Source organism: Lissotriton vulgaris, chromosome 9 (genome assembly GCF_964263255.1).
Source record: "Lissotriton vulgaris chromosome 9, aLisVul1.2, whole genome shotgun sequence".
In the NCBI taxonomy this organism is placed as follows: domain Eukaryota; kingdom Metazoa; phylum Chordata; class Amphibia; order Caudata; family Salamandridae; genus Lissotriton; species Lissotriton vulgaris.
In genome coordinates, this window is record NC_141697.1 from 735,416,704 (window position 1) to 735,439,549 (window position 22,846).

General features: G+C 45.0%; 1 protein-coding gene across 1 annotated transcript in view; it reads right to left on the reverse strand.

Annotated features, from left to right (window-relative positions):
- The window catches only part of SAE1 (SUMO1 activating enzyme subunit 1), a 372,093-nt gene that overhangs the window by 321,973 nt on the left and 27,274 nt on the right, over window positions 1–22,846 (reverse strand). Inside the window, exon 2 of the mRNA XM_086938482.1 lies at window positions 1,721–1,832. Coding sequence (XP_086794608.1) covers window positions 1,721–1,832 — 112 coding nt within the window. The remainder of the gene's footprint in view (window positions 1–1,720; window positions 1,833–22,846) is intronic.

The following is a 22,846-nucleotide window of genomic DNA, read 5'->3' on the forward strand; positions in this document are numbered from 1 at the left end:
TGCTGGACAGTGGTACCAAACAACGGCGGGTGCCTGAGGAATAGTGCACAGGGCCATAATTTGTTGAAACTCAGAGTGAGGTGCATTACTGGTTTCATGTGCTTGGCTTTTGAATGGTTTTATCACGGTTTTCTACCAAATTGTGTTGCAGGTGAACCGCCTCCACGCCCCGCCCCTTCTCTAGCATCTTTGGGGAGTTTCTGACTTGGCACACCATGAAAGAACTTGTACATTTCACGAGTGGCCCGGCCCTTCAGAACTGCCAACAAATTCCATGGTTCTTTAGGTTATTAATTTTACGTGATTTTAATATAGCAAATGTATTTGAAAACTGTGCTCTAAAATGCACAATATAGTCCCATGTTTTCAAACTATGTTCTCAGCGAACGGTGTATAGAAGATCCCATCATCGAGGGACAAATCAGGCACAGGGAAATTCATGTCACCTATTTAAGTCCAGCTGCTTTAAAAGTTCACCAGGCCCTCTACCAGAAGTGAAATGTGTGTATGTATGAGAGCTTTGCCATTGAGAAACAATTACACAGTAGCTCAATGGGGTGTTGGGGAGGAACATTTCAAGAATGTGTAGTGAGAAGGTAGGAGATGGGAGTTTGGAAAAAGTAGTAAACACAAAAGAAGTTGCCATCAGACCATCAGAAAAATATATGGGTTTTTGCAAGGTTAAGTAGGAGACTTGGGCCAAGGTTAACAGCAAAGGTGTGTGGCCAGTTAGCACCTTATTCACCCCTGCTGTGAGTGTTGTGCTCAATTTGTAAACAAACAAATAGCATCTGAGAAAAAATGTAAAATATGGTGTGTTCTTTCCAGCATGTACTCTTATTCTCCAAGTATGTGCTAGAGAGACTGCAGCCAGAAAATACAGGCAACCGTTTCAAACCACATCTCCATGTTTCTTTGCAGGACCATCCCCTACCACTTGAGGGTAACTTGAAATCCTCCACAGGTTTACATAGTGGCATAATGCATCCAAATTCCTTGGGACCATAAGCTCTACCTTCACACCCCCTGATGCAGAGCTGTAGAGCGTGCATGCGAGAAACACAAAACACTGCATCTTACACATGCAGGGTCATCACTAACAGGATGGAAATCAGAGCCTTTCTAAGTGGGTGGGTACAATCTATCTCTTGACAGCCTGTACCCATTGAAAAGGTCATGGGCCTTTCCTGGTCAATTTCTCAAGGGTGTATGAACTGTAAGAAGCAACTTCGCAGTGTGAGACACTAAATTTGAGCCCACACAATTTGTAGCAGAAGGTCAACCTTAGAGTAAAAAAGCCATCAAAGGAACTTTAGCTAATCTTGGCATAGGTACATTAGGGTAGGTACATAACACAGAAGCAAAGAATCATATGCAAACTATTATTCCACATGACTATGAGACCTAATTCAAGTGCACTTAGGAGTTTGTTTCGAGCTTATCCAATCTTTTGTTCATAAAAGCAAAAAGTGTTAACTATTGATCACTTTTGGGAGAAAGCTGCAACATGTTAACACAAATGACAGTGCTAAGTTTTTGTCCTGAAAAATATACTTTTTGCATTTCTATGTTGGGGATCACACAGTTTGCTGGCACAGCAGATACTTTCATTCAGCTTTGTGTGACTAATCAACTACAAACTTTTGCCAGATTAATTTCACTTTAACCGAATCCCTTTTTTACCACAATAAAAAATGTGTTTAAGTTAGACCATTCCTACCTGCTGATGATCTAACATCGTCAGTCCTTTTACTCCAGCCAAAATAAGGTTCTTGGCCACTTCAGCTCCCAGACCTTTCATTCCTACTAGCAAGACTTGTGATGCACGCAACCTGGGGAAAAATACAAAATAAACAAATCAGTAGCATATTCAGTTGAGAAAAGCAAAATTAAAAGTTCTTTGAAAAACCAATGTGTATTTTTGAAATTTACAACGGTCAGTGACAGACAGAGATGTGGAATTCCTATAGCCCAACACCCAGGACATATTGTTTGGGATCAAGGGCAACACGTTTTCTTGTGTATTTTGTCCTTGGGACGAGTAGGCCCAACCCCCTGCAGCGCAAACCCTTTGGCTGCCAGTTTGCCGTATCACATTATGGATCAGGGAAGAGCACCATAAGGTAATATTTTTGTCCATATGTTAATGCTATTCAAACTTGTATTTATAGTTCATTAATTGAAAGTCTTTATTATTAGGGTGAGCACTCAAAGTAAATATTGCAGGCTCTGACTCCACTACTGACAGTGGTTTCAGTATAAAAATGTGTACACACATTTTCAAAGTTTAGCAACATGAGGCTATGTATAATGCTCCCAAAATGCTCTCTGATTTGATGTAAATATTTGCAGAAGCTTGAAAGCTATATAGAAGATGACCCTTTCACAGCCTATTGAGACGCCGTGGGTGCCTGCTCGCCCCCTTTGACTTGCCTTTTGATGCTTGCCGCTCCCGCTGCGCGGGAGCCGCTTCGCTTCGTGGGAGGTCTATCAAACCCACCAACGCTGTTTGCACTCGCCTGGTTGCCGAGCCTGCATTGAGGAGGAACACCTGTGGAGGCTGCAGGGGTAGCGCGGCAGGGACTCACTATCCCAGGAGTCCCTGCTTGACCACGGGACATCCGGTCAGCGCCCCCCTGCGTGCCCCGCCCTCACCGCCCATCCTATAACATCAGGAGAGAGCCGTCTTGCGGGACGCCGGGCGAAGCCCGGGCAAAGGGCGGGCCGTCTGAGGCCGTCCGAGGTCGGCCAAGGTTGGGTTGGGCCAGGGACTCTGCCCTACATTTCCTATGCCCACAAACGGACACAGTGTTCCTGAACTATTGAACACCAGGTAAACAAACACCTTTTATTTCTTGTGAGCCAAGATCTTGCACCAAGTTCTCAATCCATCTGTATAAATGCCTGGAAAAAAGTTAACCCCAGTTACAAACACCATGGAGAACTATCTTGTCCAAGTTGTGGCGAAAATAAATAGCGAGAGAAGGTCTTCTTTGGGACTAGACTCACCTACACAATCTCCACTGGCAGACAAAGAGACAGAGGATTCATTTGCTCTACTAAACAGCAGCCTCTCTGGTGTGGCACATGATTCTCTCCAGGACACAGTTACTATCCAGCCCAGTGGCATAGTAGCTAGTACTGAAGAAAACAGTGACAATGAAGTAGTGACTGTGACTCCTACAAATAGTAAGTCCACCATCCCCACTGCTGTCCCTATTCCTGCACCGAGGGTTACAGGGGGCAAAAGAAAAGCCATACAAAAACGGGGGGGGATTAAGGTCAGCTAAAAATAAAGTAGCAACGCCACCAAGGAAAATACTTGATGATGAGGAGGATGATTTGACTGGGGAAACTTATGTGACCTTTTCTAACGCCCAATTTCAGAAATTCTGCAGCTTGATGGACACAAAAATCAAAGGGATAGTCAAACCTCTGATAAGTAAAATTGACAAATTATCTGCCGAGGTAAGCAAACTGGAAGGTTTACTTGGAAAAACCCTGGGGGAGGTGGGAAAACTCTCAGAAGTCATCACGTCCAGTGTTCAGCCATTGGTGAGTGAAATTCAATCGAGCAAATCCAACGGTCTGATTCCTGCTGTTGTGCCAAACCTTCCAATGGCTTCACTGATAAATCCACCTGATAACACCTTTGGTGCTGTACCCTCTGCCCCTCTTAATGGTGAACCTAATACTTCGAAAGGGTCATTCGAGCTTGTAGTGGAAGCCTCGCCACTAGTTCTTGTACTAGCAAATGTACCCCCACTAGCTTCTGGCGAAGCTGAATCAACATCATCACTTCTAAATAAATCCTTATCATGGCTACCTAACAACATGGCCATATCTCCTTGGGGCAAGCAGCAATTATCTGAAGAACTGGTAAATGCTAGAAGGGTTGAGTGGATTGGGAACAGGGAAAAAAAGTTCAAGGGAGATTGCGTCGTGCTCAATTTTTCTGACCCTGAGGTTTTACCAAACATCTTGCCTAATATCTTCCCTCCACAGAGACGATCTACTTCTATTGTTCCACTGACTCTAGACTTTTTCTATCCCCGGAAAGGCAGAGGCCCCAATTCAAGCACTTTAAGAACAAAATGGAACGTTGTAACCAAAAGGGGCAGTAAGAATTTTGGCTCCGCTGAGTGGGGTCTAGGCCTGGAAAACAGATTTTCTGCCCTCTCCAACCTAGATGCTTGTGATTGACAAACAATTAAACGCATGCCTCTGTTGCAAATCCCTCCGGCTGCTTGTATAATAGGGGAGCACAGTCGTTCTACAGGTACACAAAACGAGACACGTAATCCTGATGCCACAGTAGAACTATTTTCTGCAAATGTAAATGATAATGTTAATGATGTTGCAATGTTGAATGGGTCTGATCACAGTTCTGAATCAATTACGGTATATGCCACCGGGAACCTATTGTCTTGGAATGTTGCTGGGCTTTGTTCCAAAATGGACTGTGGAGAATGGTTTGGGTTTGTCAGCCAGTATGATGTCTGTATTTTTCAAGAAACATGGGCCTGTGATCCCGTTTTTGCTCTGGGGTATTTGAATTTTTATGTTCCGGCTACTAAGGGCCCCAAAGGGCGTCCGATGGGGGGACTCACCATATGGGTCCGCCAGTCCCTAAAGATCGTAGTGAAAAATCTGGAGCTCCATCAAAAAGACATTCAGCTCATTAGACTTACGAGGGACTTATCCACCTCCATTGACATTTATAATATATACGCTAGAGGTGGAAGTGCAGGAAAATCAGTGGTCCTTTCGTCTCTGTATAATTTCCTAGACATTCACTCTTCTGGGAATAACATTATACTAGCAGGCGACCTAAACCGCACTTTTGAACCGCTAGACACTGGTGAGGCTTTTTTAGGTGCGGAGAAAGAGAAGATTTGGGACATCCCCGCACTCGATACAACCCCAATAACTCGCTGGACCGAGGATATTCTAGGTTTAAATGCTATGTGCCTTGAACATGGGTTAAGGGCTTTGAATGGCCGGACTAAGTCAGACAGAGCACCAGCCATGACTTTTAACAATGGGAGAAATAAGAGCCGCATTGATTATGTCATATGTAGTATGCCCCTATGGTCATCTGTTATTGATATGGTTGTTATGGAAAGGCTCGAGAGTGATCACAATCCTCTATGTGTTCTCCATAAATGGTGGCTGTCTGATGCTATTGCTCCTAGTATTTGTGCTGAATCCTTGCCCCCGTTGATTGTACCAACTAATGATTTACGCAGGTTGAGGTGGACAAGCGTTAGAACGGATCCGCTGGTTTTAGAAAAAATAAGCATGGCAACTGATAAGGCTATAATGGCCCTTGAGGGTGAGGCTGGGTATCCCCCTAGCCAAAACATTATTATTACCAAGGTCCATGAAGATCTCTTTAATGAAATCAAATGCCACTTTTTAAAACCGGTAAATAAAAAGAGGATCTGTGCCTATAGAGCCGCTAGATGGTACAATCACGACTGCAGGGTGGCAAGAACCTCCTTGGGAGATGCAATTAAGAATAAAAACCTGGAGGCTATTAGATCAGCCAGGAAGCAATATAAGCAGTGCATAGCTAAAGCGAAAAAAGATTGGGATGAAGCCCACTGGAACAAGCTAAAAAGTGCAAGCGACCAAAATCATTCTAGGTTATTCTGGCATATAGTCAAATGGGGACATGACAGGCTAGAAGAGGCTAGTACTAACAATGTCCCCCAGGACGCCTGGGTTAAATTCTTCAGTGAACAGTACGCTTCCAGAGATCAGACAGTAGACAGTAGAAGCTTGCCTTTTTCACTAGCAGACGATGATATTTTCATGCAGAGCGAAATACTGACTGCCCTTAAAACTGTTCAAAGTGGTCGCGCCCCTGGCATTGACGGGGTTCCAGCAGATGTTTTTTTGAATGATACTGTAAGATGGTGCAAATACATCCATCTGCTAATAAACTATATCACCAGAGGTGCAGATATCCCAGTAACCTGGCGGGGTGCTGTAATCATCCCGGTATACAAAAAAGGAGATCGCGCTCAGCCCTGTAATTACCGCCCTATTAGTTTAATAGATACTATCCGAAAAATAGTGGGGCGAGTAATCGTTAATAGGTTGCTCGATTGGGCCGATGATAACAACATTCTATCTCCTTTCCAGGCTGGATTTCGCAGGGCAACCAGCACTGTGGATCAAGTCTTTCGTTTCCAACTGATCCAGTGGAGGACCGTGGTGCTAGGCGGAGGCAGCCTGTATGCAGCATTCGTTGATCTGCGGGCTGCCTTCGACCTGGTACTAAGGGCAAAACTGTGGGAAGTGCTTGAGACACTAGGGGTCCCTGGGGACTTGTTGATTTTAATTATGCGATTGCATGAGGGCAATTATGCCAAAATTCGATGGGGTAGGTATGGAAATGATACCGCCGAATTCCCCGTTGAGCGCGGGGTTCGGCAAGGGTGCTCTATGGTCCCTACTTTGTTCACCCTTTTTATTAATGGTATTGTTTCCCGCATGCAATCTCGGGCAGTGGATGCTCCCTTTCTTGCAGGTGAAAAAGTTCCTATTTTAATGTTCGCCGATGATACCTTAATTTTATCCAAAACCCCAAGTGGTCTGCAAAAAGCATTGGCAATATTTGATGAGTTCTGTGTAGATCACGGACTGGAGGTGAACGCGTCCAAAACAAAACTCATGGTTTTTAATCCACACAGAACTTTTAAATCAAAAATTTCCATGAGTGGTCGCATTCTGGAAGTTGTAAAATCCTTTACTTACCTGGGGATCCTTATCTCTAATGACAATAAGTGGCAGCAACATCTTAATATTGCTACATTAAGGCACAAGCAACTAGCTGGCACTATTATCAAGGAACATAGGAAATCGCTGACTAAACCCATCAAACCACCCTTGATAATATATGAGGCAAAAGCAATTGGGTCTGCTTTGTACGGTGCGGAGCTATGGGGGCATGAAAATTTCCAGGAACTCCAAACATCAGAAAATAAATTTTTAAGGTCATTGACAGGTACCCCACAGAGCAGTCCGCTATTGCCCCTGCGTTATGAACTAGGTAGGAGAGAAATTTCGGAAATGGCAAAACTACACCCGATTTTATACTGGCGTAGGCTCTGGACTACACCAGAGCTCTCCCACTACGCGGACGGGTTCATAGATGTTATTAAAGCTGACCGTTATAATAAAATCAGATGGTTTAAAACATTAAAGATTGCATTGTTCGAATTAGGACTAAATGCTTTATGGACCGATCCAGCTGGGGCTTCATTTCCCACTAAGTCTACTTTAAAAAAAAAAATTGGGGAATATGTTGTTAATAGGAGTATGCTCAGTACTACCAGTGGGTCTATGACCACCAGTTTCCTAGAAGTTAAGATGTACCCTATTTATGAAATGTACTGGGATTACATATCGAACCCCATGGACAGAAAACTGCTCTTCCAATTGAGGGTAGGTTCCCTCCCCCTCCGTAATTTAACATCTAAGTGGAAATCAGGGGGTGCAGCAATTTGTCCAGTCTGTGGGGTAGGAAATGAAACTCTTGGTCATTTTTTGTTTTCTTGCCCAGTATATTCTGCACCAAGGCGAGCTTGGTTGGCTCCTATGTGCAGGAACTTAGGCACAAAAAGTAGCATGGTAGCGCTGCGTATTGTAAAATCCACTTCTGTAAATTGGATCATAATTGCCACCGCAAAGTACTTGGGGTGGGCGTGGGTTATAAGGCAGAGATTGCTGGTAGGTTAATTACTCACTGCCTAGTTGATCAGAGACTGCTAGACACTTGTCTATTCTCTGTAACTGTTTATTAATAGCTCAGAGACTGCTAGACTAATGTTTATTCTCTGTAAATGTTTATTTAGCTGATCAGAGACTGCTAGACTAGTGTCTATTCTCTGTAAACGCTCATTTAATGTATCATCGGTATGAAATTTTAATGGTATGAATTTTTAAGGATTTTTTATTGTCATTGTGATTATCATTTTTTGGTATTCTTAATAGTAATGAACTTTGCACCTGTATCTATGATGAGTTATCATTTTCTAAATTGTGCCATGTGCTTGCGTCTAAATGACTTTGTAATTTAATTGCTTTTTATTATATGTTTGTATGTCTGCTTTTATGAGTAATACTCGAATAAAGCACTTTTGAAATTAAATTATATAGAAGATTCTTTGCTTTCAAAATAAAATGTTCATAAAAAAATGAGAGCAGGAAAAAAAACATTTCGCTAAATGACTGTAAAATTTCAGGTACCATTTCTTTGCAGCATCATTTAGTAACCTGTGTGCATACTGGTATTTTCCAAAAATTTTCATAATGGAAAATCAGTGTAACCAGTTTCAATAAGATTATAGGAAACAAAAATGAACATGCATTGACAAAGCCAGTAGTTCTGAAATTGGTGGTCAGCTTTCTAGTTTTGTCAATATGTGAATAGTTTTGGCATGATTTTTGTAAAACCTTATTGGTTTGGGAACTGCTGGGTCCTCACCAATATAATAAACATTTGCAAAAGCAAAACATGTTTTGGTCTCAAAAAGCACACAGAGCCCCAGTAGTTACTGTCACTGAACAAAACTACTTTGTGTGCCGATATGCTCCTTGTGAAAGAGCAGAATGCAGTCACTCACAGTGAAGCCAGTCGATACAGAGAGAGAGAGAGAGACAGAATTTTAAAAAACGCAAAAGGTCATGGTCAGTTTCAGACCAAATTAGGGGCCCAATAATAAAGAAAGGCTCAAAAGTGCACCCATGGTATATGTCCTTGCATTAAATGCAGCTATACGGCTTTCGTGAACTCTCAAGAATTTACAGAAGTAGGACAAGAAATAGTACTCCTAGAAAATATTTGTGAACTGCATTTTAGCATGAGCAAATATGCATGTGTAAATTTGCTCATGTGGAAATCTGAGTGTTTGCAAGTTCACTTTCCCTTTTATTTCCCGAACTCTGAAAAGGTTTACGCCTGCCATTACAAGCTTGCGCTAGAGGATATTGACTCCTGAGGCGGGAAGCCGGAAGAGACGCTCGTTATTTTAAAAATTGTATCTTGCACTCATTGTTTTTACCTGGCTGCTTTCTTATTTCTGGGCACCTTTCCCCTTAAAGTCTTGCTGGATATTCCCGCGCAGCGGATGTAAGCGGTACCGCGGGTTGGAAAAATCATTGCCGCCATCACTCCACAAGCCCACAGGCCACGCCCCTCCTCTCACCCTATAACAATGTGCATCTCTCAGACGCGCAGTGGGCGCGCCGCCAGCGCACCAAAGGTGCGCCTAAGGCAAGCCCGTCTGCGCCCGTCCGCGGTCGGAGTCAGGGGCACAGCACTATGCCCATTTTGTTTCTTATCCCCCCGAAACACTGTGTGCACACCAAGGCCCTTGGGACTTGAATCAAGCAGCGTTGGGGCATATCATGGATGCCGGGATTTTAAGTGCTCATCCCTTACCTCCTCTACCACCCAATTTGCCTTCACTAGCCCGACCTTCCACCTGCCTCAGTTCTTCCACTTCTCAAGCAAGTGACACACTGACCATCTCTGCCTTCCTATTAAATACTCAGTCGGCTGAAAAACACCATCTCGACCTGTTCATTTTCTTGGACACTCAGAAACCGAACCTACTGTTCCTCACGGAAACCTGGTTTTGCCAGGACTCCCTGCCCAACTTCCTTGCGGCCCTGCCCTCTTCGTACTATGCTCTTCGGGCAGATCGGTCTCCCGGCAAAGCAGGGGGGGGGGGGGGCTGGGGGGGGAGTGGCTCTGATTATCCGCTCCGACTTACATTTTCAATCATTATCCTACCCACCAATCCCAGCAGTGGACTACTTAGTTGTACGTTCTAACTCCTTTCAGACACCTATCACTTGTGTTTTGATGTATCGCCCTCCCAAAAATATGCCGCACTTTCTTCCAGCTTTCCAGGACTTGCTAGCTACATTAGCTGTGAACAACTCGGCGGTCCTGGTACTTGGAGACTTCAACTTTTGGCCATCTGATCCGGCTGAAGACGCCCTTTCCAGAGACTTCACGGAATCACTTCACAGTCTGAATTTTATATCACATATTCATACCCCACCCCACGTTCAGGGTCACATTTTGGACCAAGTTTGGTCCCTCAATATCCCTATCCATGCTCCTACTGTCACCCCCTGTCTGTGGTCTGACCATCACTTGATTTCCTTTTCCTTGGATTTAAGCCTGACAACAAACCCCCCCCCCACCCAAGAACACCTGGGCTCGTAATTGGGGCAAAGTTGATATTCCATTGCTCTGCTCCTCTCTATTAGCCTCTAGTCCAGCCACAGAGGAACTGGCCAGACCGCTTCAAGCAGAAACTCTAAATAAATGGTTGTCAAATGCCTGTGATCAGGTGGCCCCCCTAAGACCCATTAGGGTAAGACGTGCCCATGACGTCAACAAATGGTTCAGCCCGGAGCTCAAGGAGAAAAAACTGGCTGTCCGCCGAGCAGAACGTGCTTGGAGACGTACTTATTGCACTGCCTCTAAATCATTGTACTCCTCCATACAGGCTGAGTACAAGAAAGCCATCCTAGACGCTAAAACAAAACCAGCTATTTCTCGAACAAGATCCTCCGGGCAGAGAACCAACCCAGAGAAATTTTCGCCACAGTCTTTGAATTGGCCTCTTCGGACAGGACCACCTCCAAACCGGTACCTTCCCAGCCCCTGTGTGACTCGCTGAATAATTTTTTTATTAACAAAATCGCAGACATTAAGGCCAACATTCCTCCTCCTTCCCCTGCCTTTTTAAACCCCGACCCACCACCCAATACCTATCACCTTGACCATATAACTCTCCTGTCTAAAGAAATTTTTCCCTCTTTGCTCCCTTGCGTCAAGTCTGGATCCCCTTCCGACATCTGCCCGGCTTACATCTTGCGCGACATCTTCCTGACCTGTCCTTCCCCTCCTCTTACCTTTCTCAATGAGACCCTCAAGTCAGGAATTGTCCCTCCTTGTCACAAATCAGCCACCATCATCCCAATCTTTAAAAAAACAGGCGCAGATTCAACAGCGCTAGCAAACTATCGGCCCATTTCACTTCTTCCTTACTTGGCCAAAGTCCTCGAACGCCACGCCACTAAAGTCCTCAGTTCTTTCATCGAGGACAGCGGTTATCTCGCACCGTGCCAAGCAGGGTTCCGCCCTCTCCATTCCACCGAAAAAGTGGTGGTTTCCGTCATAGACGGACTTAGAGAAGGGCTAGACGCTAACCTACCACAGGCACTGGTTCTTCTCGACTTGTCGGCCGCCTTCGACACGGTGGACCATACCATCCTTCTTTCCTGTGTCGAGGCGGCAGGCATTGGAAGTTCTGCCCTGGCCTGGCTCAGCTCATTTCTGAGCGACCGTTCACAGGCAGTCCATCTGGCGAATTTTTCCTCCCAGGCCCACAAAGTGCAATGTGGCGTCCCCCAGGGTACTTCTCTCCCCCCCCCTTCTTTTTAACTTGTATATCTTTCCACTTATTTCTGCCCTGCCCTGCAGAGGATGGAGGTCACGGTGTTTAATTACGCCAATGACCTCCAGCTCATTTTTAACCTCTCTGATTCTCCAGATTCCATTTATAATTTCCAGTCGGTGATGGTCTTTATCAGGGATTGGATGAGTTTTAACCATCTCAAGCTCAACCCTGATAAGACCGAACTTCTCCTCACTGGTGGTAAACTCAACCCTTGGTCTTCTATTTTTTGGCCCCCTTCTTTTGGTCCACCCCCTCTCTTTCTCCCTCCGTTAAGACACTGGGGATTACCCTCAACCAACATCTCACCTTACACTCCCAGATCAGCACGGTGGTTTCCTCTTGTTTTTTTATTTTGCGCACCATTGGAAAGATTTCACTTTTTTTTCCTTTTCAGCTCTTAAATTGATCCTGATGGCTATGGTCCTTTCCCGTTTAGATTACGGTAACGTTCTGTTCAATGGCGCCCCCGCGTACGCCATCCGGCGGCTCCAACTGGTGCAGAACCAAGCTGCCCGCTTGGTCTACGGCTTACCTAAATCACACCACATTACATCCCTTCTAAGATCCCTCCATTGGCTCCCTATCAGAGAAAGGGCCCTTTTAAAGATGGGATGCATTACGTTCCAGGCCCTTGCGGGAACAGCCCAGTCTTTTATCAAGTCCAAAATCGAACCCTACATCCCCAGCAGACAACTGCGTTCCTCCTCTTTGTCCCTCTTGGTGTTGCCCAGGTTCAAGAAGAGTAGAATGGGAGGCTCTAAGTTCTCCGTCCTTGCTCCGCAATTTTGGAACTCTTTACCTGTCCTACTGAGATCAATACCATCCTACCTGGAGTTTCGCAGTACCCTGAAAACTACTCTGTTTTCACAAGCTTTTAAAATCTCAACCGCTTTGCCATCTAACTCAGGATTCCTCCTCAACAGCGCCATGAAACCGCCTGGTGAACGAGCGCGCAATAAATACCTTTCAATTCAAATTCAAATTCATTGTCAGGAGTAAATTTGCAACATTTCTCGGTACAGGAAAAGATTAGAGAACAGTTGCAGAAAACCTTAAAACATGCAAGTTAGTAGGTCTGCACAGACTCAAAAGGGCATTCTAACCCTGGAACTATTGCTTACCACTACGTTCAGCCCCAGTATGTAGATCTGCGGAAGCGTGGCAACATAAGGGGATTGCAAGTATTCAAACACTAGTATGGTATGAGCCCTGGCATAATCAAAGAGGCAATATCAGAGCTTTTATATAATGAGATTGCTGTCATAATTTGTCACTGCACTACTTGGCACCAAAGGAACACGTGGATTTTGTTACAGGACTAGTAGATTTAAGAAGCAACCTGCCCCTTGGACAAGTAGATATTTTATTAAATTCCACACCCCTGTAGTGAACTTACTGAATTCCCATACCCATTCTTCAGAGATTAAGAAGCGTGCACCAACAGTTAGTTCAGTAGTGTTATTCCATAATATAGAAACATTCAATTTCTTGCACCATCACTTGCAATCAACTTTTTAAATGATCTAGACTAAGACATTTTGTTAATTGTGTCCCCTTACAACAAACAAGCAAATAATTAAAATGGCAAGAATTTAAAAGAGACGCATGTATTCAACATGAAATGTATTGGTTTTAACTCCAAGTATTGTTAAACGTGATTGGGATCACTGTTTGCCAATGAGGCAAGTAATCACTAAAGACTGCATTTTGTGGCAAAACAAGAGGCTATTTACCATGATATAATGAATGTGAAAATGAATAGCAGAAACCACCAAGGAATTTCCAGAAGGAAGTGACTTTTCTAGATAAGGAAGCCTCAACCGTTCTTATTAACAAGCATTGGCATAGCCAATAGGTCTCGCCTTTAGGACGTTTTAGGTGTTTAGCCATGCAACAAGTGATGTTGTTGCACCAAGGATATTGTGCTGCATAACTAAATACTTATAAAGGTCCCAAAAGTGAGACCTATTGGCTATGCCAATGCTGGTTAGTGAGCTTTTTTGCAGCTCAGACTTATTTTTCCAGGTGGGGATAGTTGAACAGGAGACCATACACAATCAGACTTATTTCCCTACTCCTAACCAGTTGTGGCATGTGCTTCTGGTTTAGGAAGGTGCAAACATTTCTGGACAGAACAGGCTCACATCATTGCAGAACCTGGTAGCTTTATGATGGCGGTCCACAAAGCTAAGCCCAGAGGAGCGGTTTTGGTTGGAAAACATTTGGTTCCTCTCAGAGGGGCCATGAAAGAGAAGGTGGCAGAAATCATGATGGGCTGATACTGTACTTTTCTACATAATCATCCACCCTCCAGCCTATATGTAGCTTGTACCTAACAGATGTATATGTTGTTTTTTTAGTGGTAACTAACAATAAGTGTACTGAATGTGATCTCAACCATTCTCACTTGTTCTGATGTTCGCAATCTGTATTCTCATCACAGTCATCTCACTGGTTGCAAACCCTTTCATACATTAAATAAGTAAAGTGACAAAAGTATCCTGGTTACAAGAGATTATTAGACTTAACGTTACACTGGTGTCCTGGGCCATTGTATGCATCTGGCCCTAGAAGCTGCCGAACCCCAGAAAAAAACTTTTGGCTGTCACTTGCTAGGACCTGGGAGATGGGTTTAGGTTCCCTTCTGAACTAGTGTCACAGAGTTGTCCATGAGGAGCATTAGACTTTCAAACGTGAGAGCACTTAGTTTGAGTTGAGTGGCAACAGTCTAACAAATAGTCAGATGTCAGAGAAGATTAGATAATTCTGTTGTGTAAGTGCAGGCTTTTATCGCATGTATGTACCTTGTATCCCAACACAGAAGTCCTGCTTATATACAAGTGCTGGTGTACTGCTATGTGCTAGTGCAGGTTCACTGCCCGTCTTGCATCACATAGGATAGTGCAGATACTGGCAGAAGTGTACAGTGAGTGTGCTAGAGAACCAGATGCATGTAAAGGTGTGCAGCATTGGTGTCAGCTCAGGTATACTACACAGATCCCCTGTCATATGTGCAGTCTTGGATGGCAGCAGAGTAGTGTAGCAGAAATTTAAACATAGTTTTCTGTGCTTTGCATAGTCCAAGGCTACAACAAGTAGAACAGCTCGATATTCCAATGCATTGAGCAGCTCTAGCTCCTAGGTTAAGTGTAAAGTCTCATCTCAGCACAGATGTACAGTACGATACCAGTGCATTTGTACAGTCACATCTTAGAGCAGGTGCACAGTCAATACATAGTGCACATGTACAGCCAGGTGTCAGCTCAAGTGTACATCCAGGTTATGGCTCAGGTGTACAGCTAGATCCTGATGCTGATGTGCAGCACAGATGTACAGTACATATTTCAGTAAAGGTGTGCAGCCAGATCCCAAGAAGGTGTTCAATCAGATCTTAATGCAGGGGTACAACTCAGATCTACAGCTTGGGATCGCAGCACTGATATTCCTCTGATATTACAGAATAGTGTTTACTTGGAGATGGAGCATAGCATATACTTTAAGATCACAGAGGATGACCGTTTACCTGGTTCTGTTTTGAGAATTGGAAAACCTGGGGGGAGAAACATGGCAGCAGCAGGCTAGCTGCCACTGTACTCCGCTCCGAGCCCCGGCAGAGTGTCGTTTACAGCGGTTACAGGGGATCTAGAATCATGCAGGATCATTCAAAATTGTGCTAAAACGTATTGAGAGGCTCAGGTTTTAGCTGCGGAGTTGCTCAAACTCACCCTGACTAAGTAGTTTTGCTTCCCGCTATCTGCTTTTCGAACGTTGTTTGAGCGGCGGTGCTGCGGTCTTTCTTCTGTGTTGATGTGCTTCACCTCGGGGGGCGTGGTGCTAACTGACCAGGCAGCTCTTGCCGCTGGTGCTGCCTTGCTTTCGCCGAGGCAGACGCTGCGGGTTTGTGGCCGTGGAATCGGGCCGCCCTGGAGCTCCGTCGAGGAAGGAGACTGTGGAGTCTCTGGAGAGACTCTCGTGCTAGCGTTGGTGTTTCTGCCGACTCTACCAGCGCCGAAGCATCGACCGCGGCAACACCATCAGCAACAGTAACAGCGGAGAGAGGAGTAACAACCGGAGCAGTAGCCCTAGCGGCAGAGGTGAAGGGGAAAGTGGAAGGGGGCGAGACGGTGGAGTCTCTAACCTCAGTTGCTGCAGCAGAGGGTGTGGCTGGGTTTGGTGGTGTTGGGGAAGCCGGTAGAACACAAGTTGTGTGCCAGAGGGATAGTCGCCCTGCTTTGGTTAATTCTCAACTGCCCGTTAAAGCGCACCCCCCCCCCCTCATCGATCCCCATTACTGTAGTACCATCGGTGAGCCAGGGGTTGCAGAGCAAAGGCACCGGTAGAGGGAAACATACCCGGAAGAAGAAGGGGGGGGAGAAGGGGTTGATCAGCCATTCAGGTTGCTCAAACCTTCTCTGAGCTGGAGTCAGGGGGCTCACTCCAAGGCAGCGCTACACTTTCAGGAGGCTGTACACCGATCAAACCTCGTCATTCCTTTCAACTGAGGTGAAAGCCAAACGTTCGAAAAGGGGTAACAAGGCTGTTAAGTCTGTGCTTGCTTCTAGCTCTAGGATAACGCCCTCATTGCGTTCATACTTTAAAGTTGTACCGCAGGTATTGGACTTGGGTCAAGACAATCCCCCCTTGCGAGCGACTCTTCTGCTCTCCTGGTTACTCCCGGTCATCAGGCACTCCACCACTATCGGGCCTCTTAGAACTTTTTTGTGCCTCATCTTCACCTGGTCTCTCGTCAGTCCCCGAAGCACATTTTCCATCAGTAACTTTTCCAGACACGTACAAATTATCTTTCCAACTTTAAGCATAGAGGTGGCCCTATTGGTCCCCCCGGTTGAGGTGGGGAGTGTAACCCCTAGCTGCACTATGCAGGATAACTGTACTATGCCACCAGCACCTCCAACTGGCTTAAGCGTTTCTATGGTAGAGGTACCGTTGGGTCCCCTAACTAAGGCGACTAAGGTGGAGGGTGATGCAGCTTGTAATATCAATCTGGGTTCCCTAAGTCCACCTCCTGCTGTTTCCGCTATTGATTCATGCAACAGGGCAGGCACAGAACAAGACCTAGTAGGTCGGGGGGGGGCAAACTCGGGAGGTGCAGTTAAACCTTGGTAGTTCGCTGCACGCAATCTCGGACACTCCTCTCATAATAGAAGGCAGTAGTGATACAATTTCCACGTCTATTTCCACTACATGCATTTCAGTTGCTTCATTGCAGCTCATGTTTTCTACCTTATCGGCTGACATTAAGAGGGGGTTTGAAGAGTCTGTATCAAACTAGAGAGAGAGATCAGAAGCTACTGTGAATCCCTAGATATCAAAACAGATGGTCTCACCTCAAGAACGGAAGCTTTGGAATAGACTGTTGGTGGGCTATCTTTGCATCTTGATAATGCAAAAGAAGATATACTGAAACTCAAGAAGGAGGATCTGGCAGTAGCGGAAAGAATGGAAATATTGGAAAACAAAGCAAGGCGCTGTAATATTCGAATCCTGAACGTACCGGAGGGTAGCGAGGGTTCAGATATTAAATGCTTCATTAATCCGCTTTTAAAGCAGTCCCTCAACCTGGATCAAACTGAAGAGGAGTTAGCTAAAGACATCCAACGGATACATAGCGACCATTTCAGGCGTAACCCACAAAGGACTAAGGCAAGAAAGATCCTAGTAAACTTTCACACTTACGCTCTTAAGGAGCCAATTCTTAACCTAGCCCTAAGGCAAAAATCCTTAACAGGTAAAGAGTTCACTTTCCAGATCTGATCCGATCTATCCAGGGCTACTCTGGAAAAGCAATGGGAACTGGGAAGGAGGATGGATGCGTTCCGGAAACTAGGCGCAACAGTCCAGATGGGCTTTCCCGCCGCCTTAAAAATTATGTTTAACAATAAGATGTTCAATATACGCTCGGTTCAGGCGGCAGACAAGCTACTGATGTCCTTTGGGGGGGATAAGGGGGCCTCTGGTTAAAAGGTAGAGATATGAATTCAACAGTCTAAGGTCCTGCATTTCTTTTGGTTCTCTGCTTGGTTCCCCCCCTTTCTAGCTTTCTAGCTCTCTAATCTTCTAGTGCGGCACATCATGATTAGGTCAGGTTAAACAGGGGGTTAAAGAAAAGGGTAATTAGTGTAATAGAAAGCAATAAGGGTCTTTATAAACAAGGGTAATCCAACTAAAGGAAAAAATTATTGAAAAAAATAAGAAGATGTTAAAAACTAGTTCTAATACTCACTCTGCGGGGGCTTGGACAGGGTAGGGGGTACCACCAACCGGATCTGTTCCGGCACTGGGGTGAAGGAGTTTGGATAAAAAAAGCATTACATTTTCCTCATTTCCGGATTGGTTTCAGACAATTTTTGGGACAAAACATGGTTTGTTGACTTAACTTTGGTAGGAGCTCGAGGTGACTTTCTTTTCTTAGCTAGATTTAGTGGACTCTGTGGGCAAGGCACAATTTATGACTCATGAGCAATCTTAAGATCCTCTCCTGGAATGTAAATGGCCTGCGCACCAAACCAAGAGCAAATAGGATCGTACAATATCTGCGAGATTCAGATGCGCAGGTCATTATGCTCCAGGAGACACCCTTAATCGAGGCTGAGATGCTCGAGTTGGTCAAGAAGAACAGGTGGATAGACGTCTCAGTATCTACTTCCCAAACATTAAATATAAGGGGCGTGACTATTCTCCTTAAAAAATCCATAAACACAAGAGTTATTTTGCAGAAAGTGGACCCTGGAGGCAGGTGGGCAATTGCCACTGTAGATATAGGCGGAGCACATTTGACTTTAGTAGGTTATTATGGGCCCAATCGGGATTATCCCACAGCTCTGGAACTTCTATTTTCTCACCTTTTGCACTTCCCTGAGCCAATTATCATAGCAGGGGATTTTATTATCGTGCTTGACCCCTTGCTAGATAAGACCCCAAGCAGTAGGCAGCAAGCATTGTCAAAGTCTAGAGCTTTCCTACTTAATTGTATGAATCAATATGGTTACATAGATATCTGGAGGGCAAGAGCAGGACTAGAATCTGGATTTTCGTTTCGAAACTACAAATACCGTCACCAATTCAGAATTGACTTTATTCTAATAAGTCGTAATTTGGTTGATTCTGTAAAGAACGTTAGCTATTCGCCTTCACATCTGTCTCATCACTCCTCAGTATCCTTGGATCGCATTGGAGTAATTAAACCCTCTTCTAGATCTTGGTCTTTTGACCGATCCTTTCTCTCGTTATCGGATGATGTTTTATTCATTAAATCTGAAGCACAGGAGTTTATGCAAGCAAATATGGGCTCTGCTGAGCCCGGCATAGTATGGGATGCCTTTAAGTGCTTTCTCCAAGGGGTAATTAAGAACAAGACAGTGTTCCGAAGGAGGCAATACACACAAGAAATAGCATCCATTGAAACCAATTTACTTGCAGCACAAGTTGAAATAGATGCCAGTAGCAATGCTCCTAATTGCGACCTACCATTGTTACATAGGAATTTGCTTGCACTAAAAGAGAAATTGGCTTCCGTCCTAAATCAACGCATCCTACAGAAATGGGAGGTGAGCAAGTTAGCCCACTTCGAATATGGGGAAGGGGCTGGCAAAATATTGGCCTGGATGTCGAAAATTGACCAGGCATGTAACATTATAGATTCTGTTACAACGAGTCAAGGTACCTTTTTCTCGGATATAGCCTTTAAAGATTTCTTTCAAAGCATATATCAGGAGGACAGGAACATCACCTCGGATAGTATAGAGAAATGGCTGGATGATATCTCTTTACCATCACTATCCTTTGAACAAAGTGCCTTCTTGATAAAGTTATTACAGATGAAGAGGTTGTGTTGGCTGTACAGGGCAGCAAGGGGGGCAAGGCTGCAGGCCCTGATGGCTTGCCAGCTGAGATCTATAAAAATCTGGTGGTAGAAATATCTCCCTTCCTTGGTGTCCTGTATAATCAAATACTGCAGGAGGAGGCGCTTCCACCAACATCTTGGAATAGCGCATCTATTACGCTTATTTTAAAACCTGGTAAACCTGCTACTAACTGTGGCTCATATCGTCCCATATCAATCTTGAACGCAGATTATAAAATATTTGCATCCCTTTTAGCAAACAGGTTGGGCCAGGTTACCCCCAATATTTTACATCCTAACAGAAGGGTTTTGTCAGGGGTCGCCAACTTTACGAATTAACCTACGATCTAATATGTGCTATAGACATCGCGACTAAGAACTCCATCCCATTGGCTATTCTCACGTTGGATGCCACCAAGGCCTTCAACAGGGTCAATTAGATATACCTGTCGGGGGCCTTGGCTAAATTCAATGTGGGTGAGTGTTTTCGCAGAGAGGTAAAACTGTTGTACCATAGTCCAACTGCTTGTGTATCGGTAAATGGGGGCCTGACTGAACCCTTTGCAGTTACAAGAGAAACACGGCAGGGCTGCCCTCTATCCCCTCTGCTATTCGATCTCTATATTGAGCCTTTTGCTCAGAAATTAAGAGAGGATGATACCAGCCTTTTATCTATAGAGATTGGGAAAAGAGGGTGGCCCTCTACGCGGACGATGTCATGATAATGACATCAGAGATTAGCACCGCGTTTCCTGCAGCCATTAAGTTAGCCTTGGAATTCAGGGAAGTCTCAGGTTATGAGGTAAACGCCTCGAAGACTGAGATAATGGTGTGGAATGATGACGCGAGCGGATTTAATGAGCAACTAAGCACAAGTGTGCGTTATTTAGGGCTAAACATTGTCAAAGATATCAGTCTGATCGCCCCCTCGAACTTTGCTGTAGTTGCTAAAGAATGTCGGAAGCTAATGAGAGCTTGGCAGCACCTCCCCCTGTCTTTATTAGGCAGAGTAAATCTGCTGAAAATGTCTATCCTACCGAAGGTTTCTTTTTTATTTAACATAATTCCACTTTTTTTTTACCCCTCTTTGTTGGCTAAGTTACAGGGTGAAATTACTTCATTTATTTGGAATAATAAAAATCCAAAGATGGCCTGGTAGAAAATCAGGCGCCGCAGGGAGAAGGGGGGGGGGGGGGGGGGGGGGGGGGGGGCTGGCGGACCCAGACTTGCAGATTTATGCGTGGGCGTTTCAACTATTGCACGCACGTTTGCTGCTAAAAATGCCAACAGATGAGGGTATTGGGAGTATGTTTGTGGCTTTTTTGAAGTGTGAAGGAGTTGGGCAGTCTGGCTACTTGTTTAAATTTGGTTACCCCAAATTCTTTAAAAAAGGTAAAACTGAAGGTGCTGCAGAGCCTGGCAAGAACTTGGGCTAAGGTGAGGTCTTCAATAAAATTGGGGTACTACTCTAGCAGATCTCCAATATGGGATCTTCCCTTGGCTCCAGGCTAGGTGGGCGACACACTAGCACTCCCGCTGAGAGAGGCTGGAATAACAGTTTGGGGAGATCTGTTTTTGGAAGGGACCCTGCTTCCTTGGGAATATCTAGTAAGCAAGGTGGGGGCCAATCTCTCCAGATTTAAATACTTGCAAATATCGAGTTGGGCTCAAGCAGTAACCACCCAAACTGCACGCTGGAACAACTTGCCATTAGGGGGAGGCAGTGAACTTGAATCTCTATTGTTAGATAAACCGCCAGCAAAAAAAGAGATCTCTCAATGGTACAATCTAACACTGGAAGAAATGGATGGTGAATTTCACCTTCTCGAGATATTGTGGGGAGATCTGATACCAGGCCTGAATGTGAAAGATCTGTGGTTAATGTCCTGCGATGTATTGTGGGACTTAGTCAAACCAACCTGGCACCCTACATAGGGCATACTACTCCCCGCAGAGGTTGTCCAAGTTTTCTCTGGGGGGCCCAGTGGCTTGTGCACGGTGTGGCTTAAAAGAGGACCAGGACACGCATATGTTCTTAGATTGTCCTCGCCTAGCACCTTTTTGGGACTCAATCAGCAGCAAACTTTCATCTTCTCTGGGTTTCACAGTAGTGATTGATCTTCGCATTGTCATCTTTGGAGTTGGGGACCAGACTCTTAGTCCAGCCAAGAACCTTCTGTTCTATTCCATCCTGGCAGTACGCAGAGAAATCTGTAAGCATTGGAAGGATGCTTCCATCCCCTCCTTTCATGATTGGTGCACTTCAATTCAATCCTCCAAATCTCGAAATTAGATCTCGCCAGGGCTGGGAAACAAGGTAAGAGCTTTCTGGCATTTGCTGGATTGGTCCCATTTAATCTGTTTTTCTTTTTTCCCCCAGGTCCGATGATTACGTAGCCATGGTTCATTCTCCCTGCTATGCCAGTCTCTCCTTTTCTGCTGGTACTTTGGCAGGCAATAGCAATGGTGGCAATTGGCTCAATGGTTGTCATCTGCCATCTGGGTAACAAGGTGTCTTGATTGGTGTGAGCCAGTCGTTGTTGTTGGGATTTGGTTGCCACTCTTTATCCACCATCCCTGCCAGCCCAGACTGAGGCAGCACGATTGTACTCTTTTATACCTTTCTCCCTTGTTTGGTTGTTTGGCTGTTGGAAACCATGAACGAAAATGAGGATCAAAAAAAAAAAAAAAAAAAAAAGAAGATCATGGAGGATATCTTCAGCTTAGATTCCATTCAAGGCAAATGGTCAGCCACCTGGGCAAATCGTAACTCCCATTTCAAGACAGGTGGTAGACAGATCTAAGCGCAGGTGCAGAGCTCAGCTCTCAGTGCATGTTTACAGCATTGTAAATGCTTGCCTCCTCAAAATGTCAAGGTAAAAATACAGGGATAACCGACCAAACACACACTAGAAGTCTGGTGGATAGTTACCTCTCAGTTAGGTTGGACAGGCACTCTCTCGCTAGCCACGCCACTGTGGTTTACTCAAAAACTGGAAATGCTGGGCTACCAGCCCGGATTCGATAAATGGGACCTTATTGGGGTGTCAAAAGTGAGGGATTTGGTTAAGAAGGAGGCAATACTGACCTTTAGTGAGCTCCAGAAGCAATATCAGTTGGCACAGGGAGAACTGTACAGACACTTACAAATTAGACATGCGCTACAGGCAGCGTTTCCGTCTCCTAGAGACATACCGGAGTCGTCACCTCTGGAGGGTCGCATGCTTGATGGGCCGCACAGCTCGAAGGCAATATCTTTAACTTATAACAATCTGAGTAACAACCTGCCAGACGCTTTCCCGAAGCTCAGAGAGCTGTGGCAAGACGACATAGGACCTATAGAGGACGAAGACTGGCAGTCGGCGCTAATGTCCCCGCGTGCTGCGGCTATCACCTAGAGATTTCAACTAATTCAGCTTAGAATACTCCACGGATCATACATTGCAGGGACAGTTCTTGCTGGATAGGGTCTAGACCCGATGATCGGTGT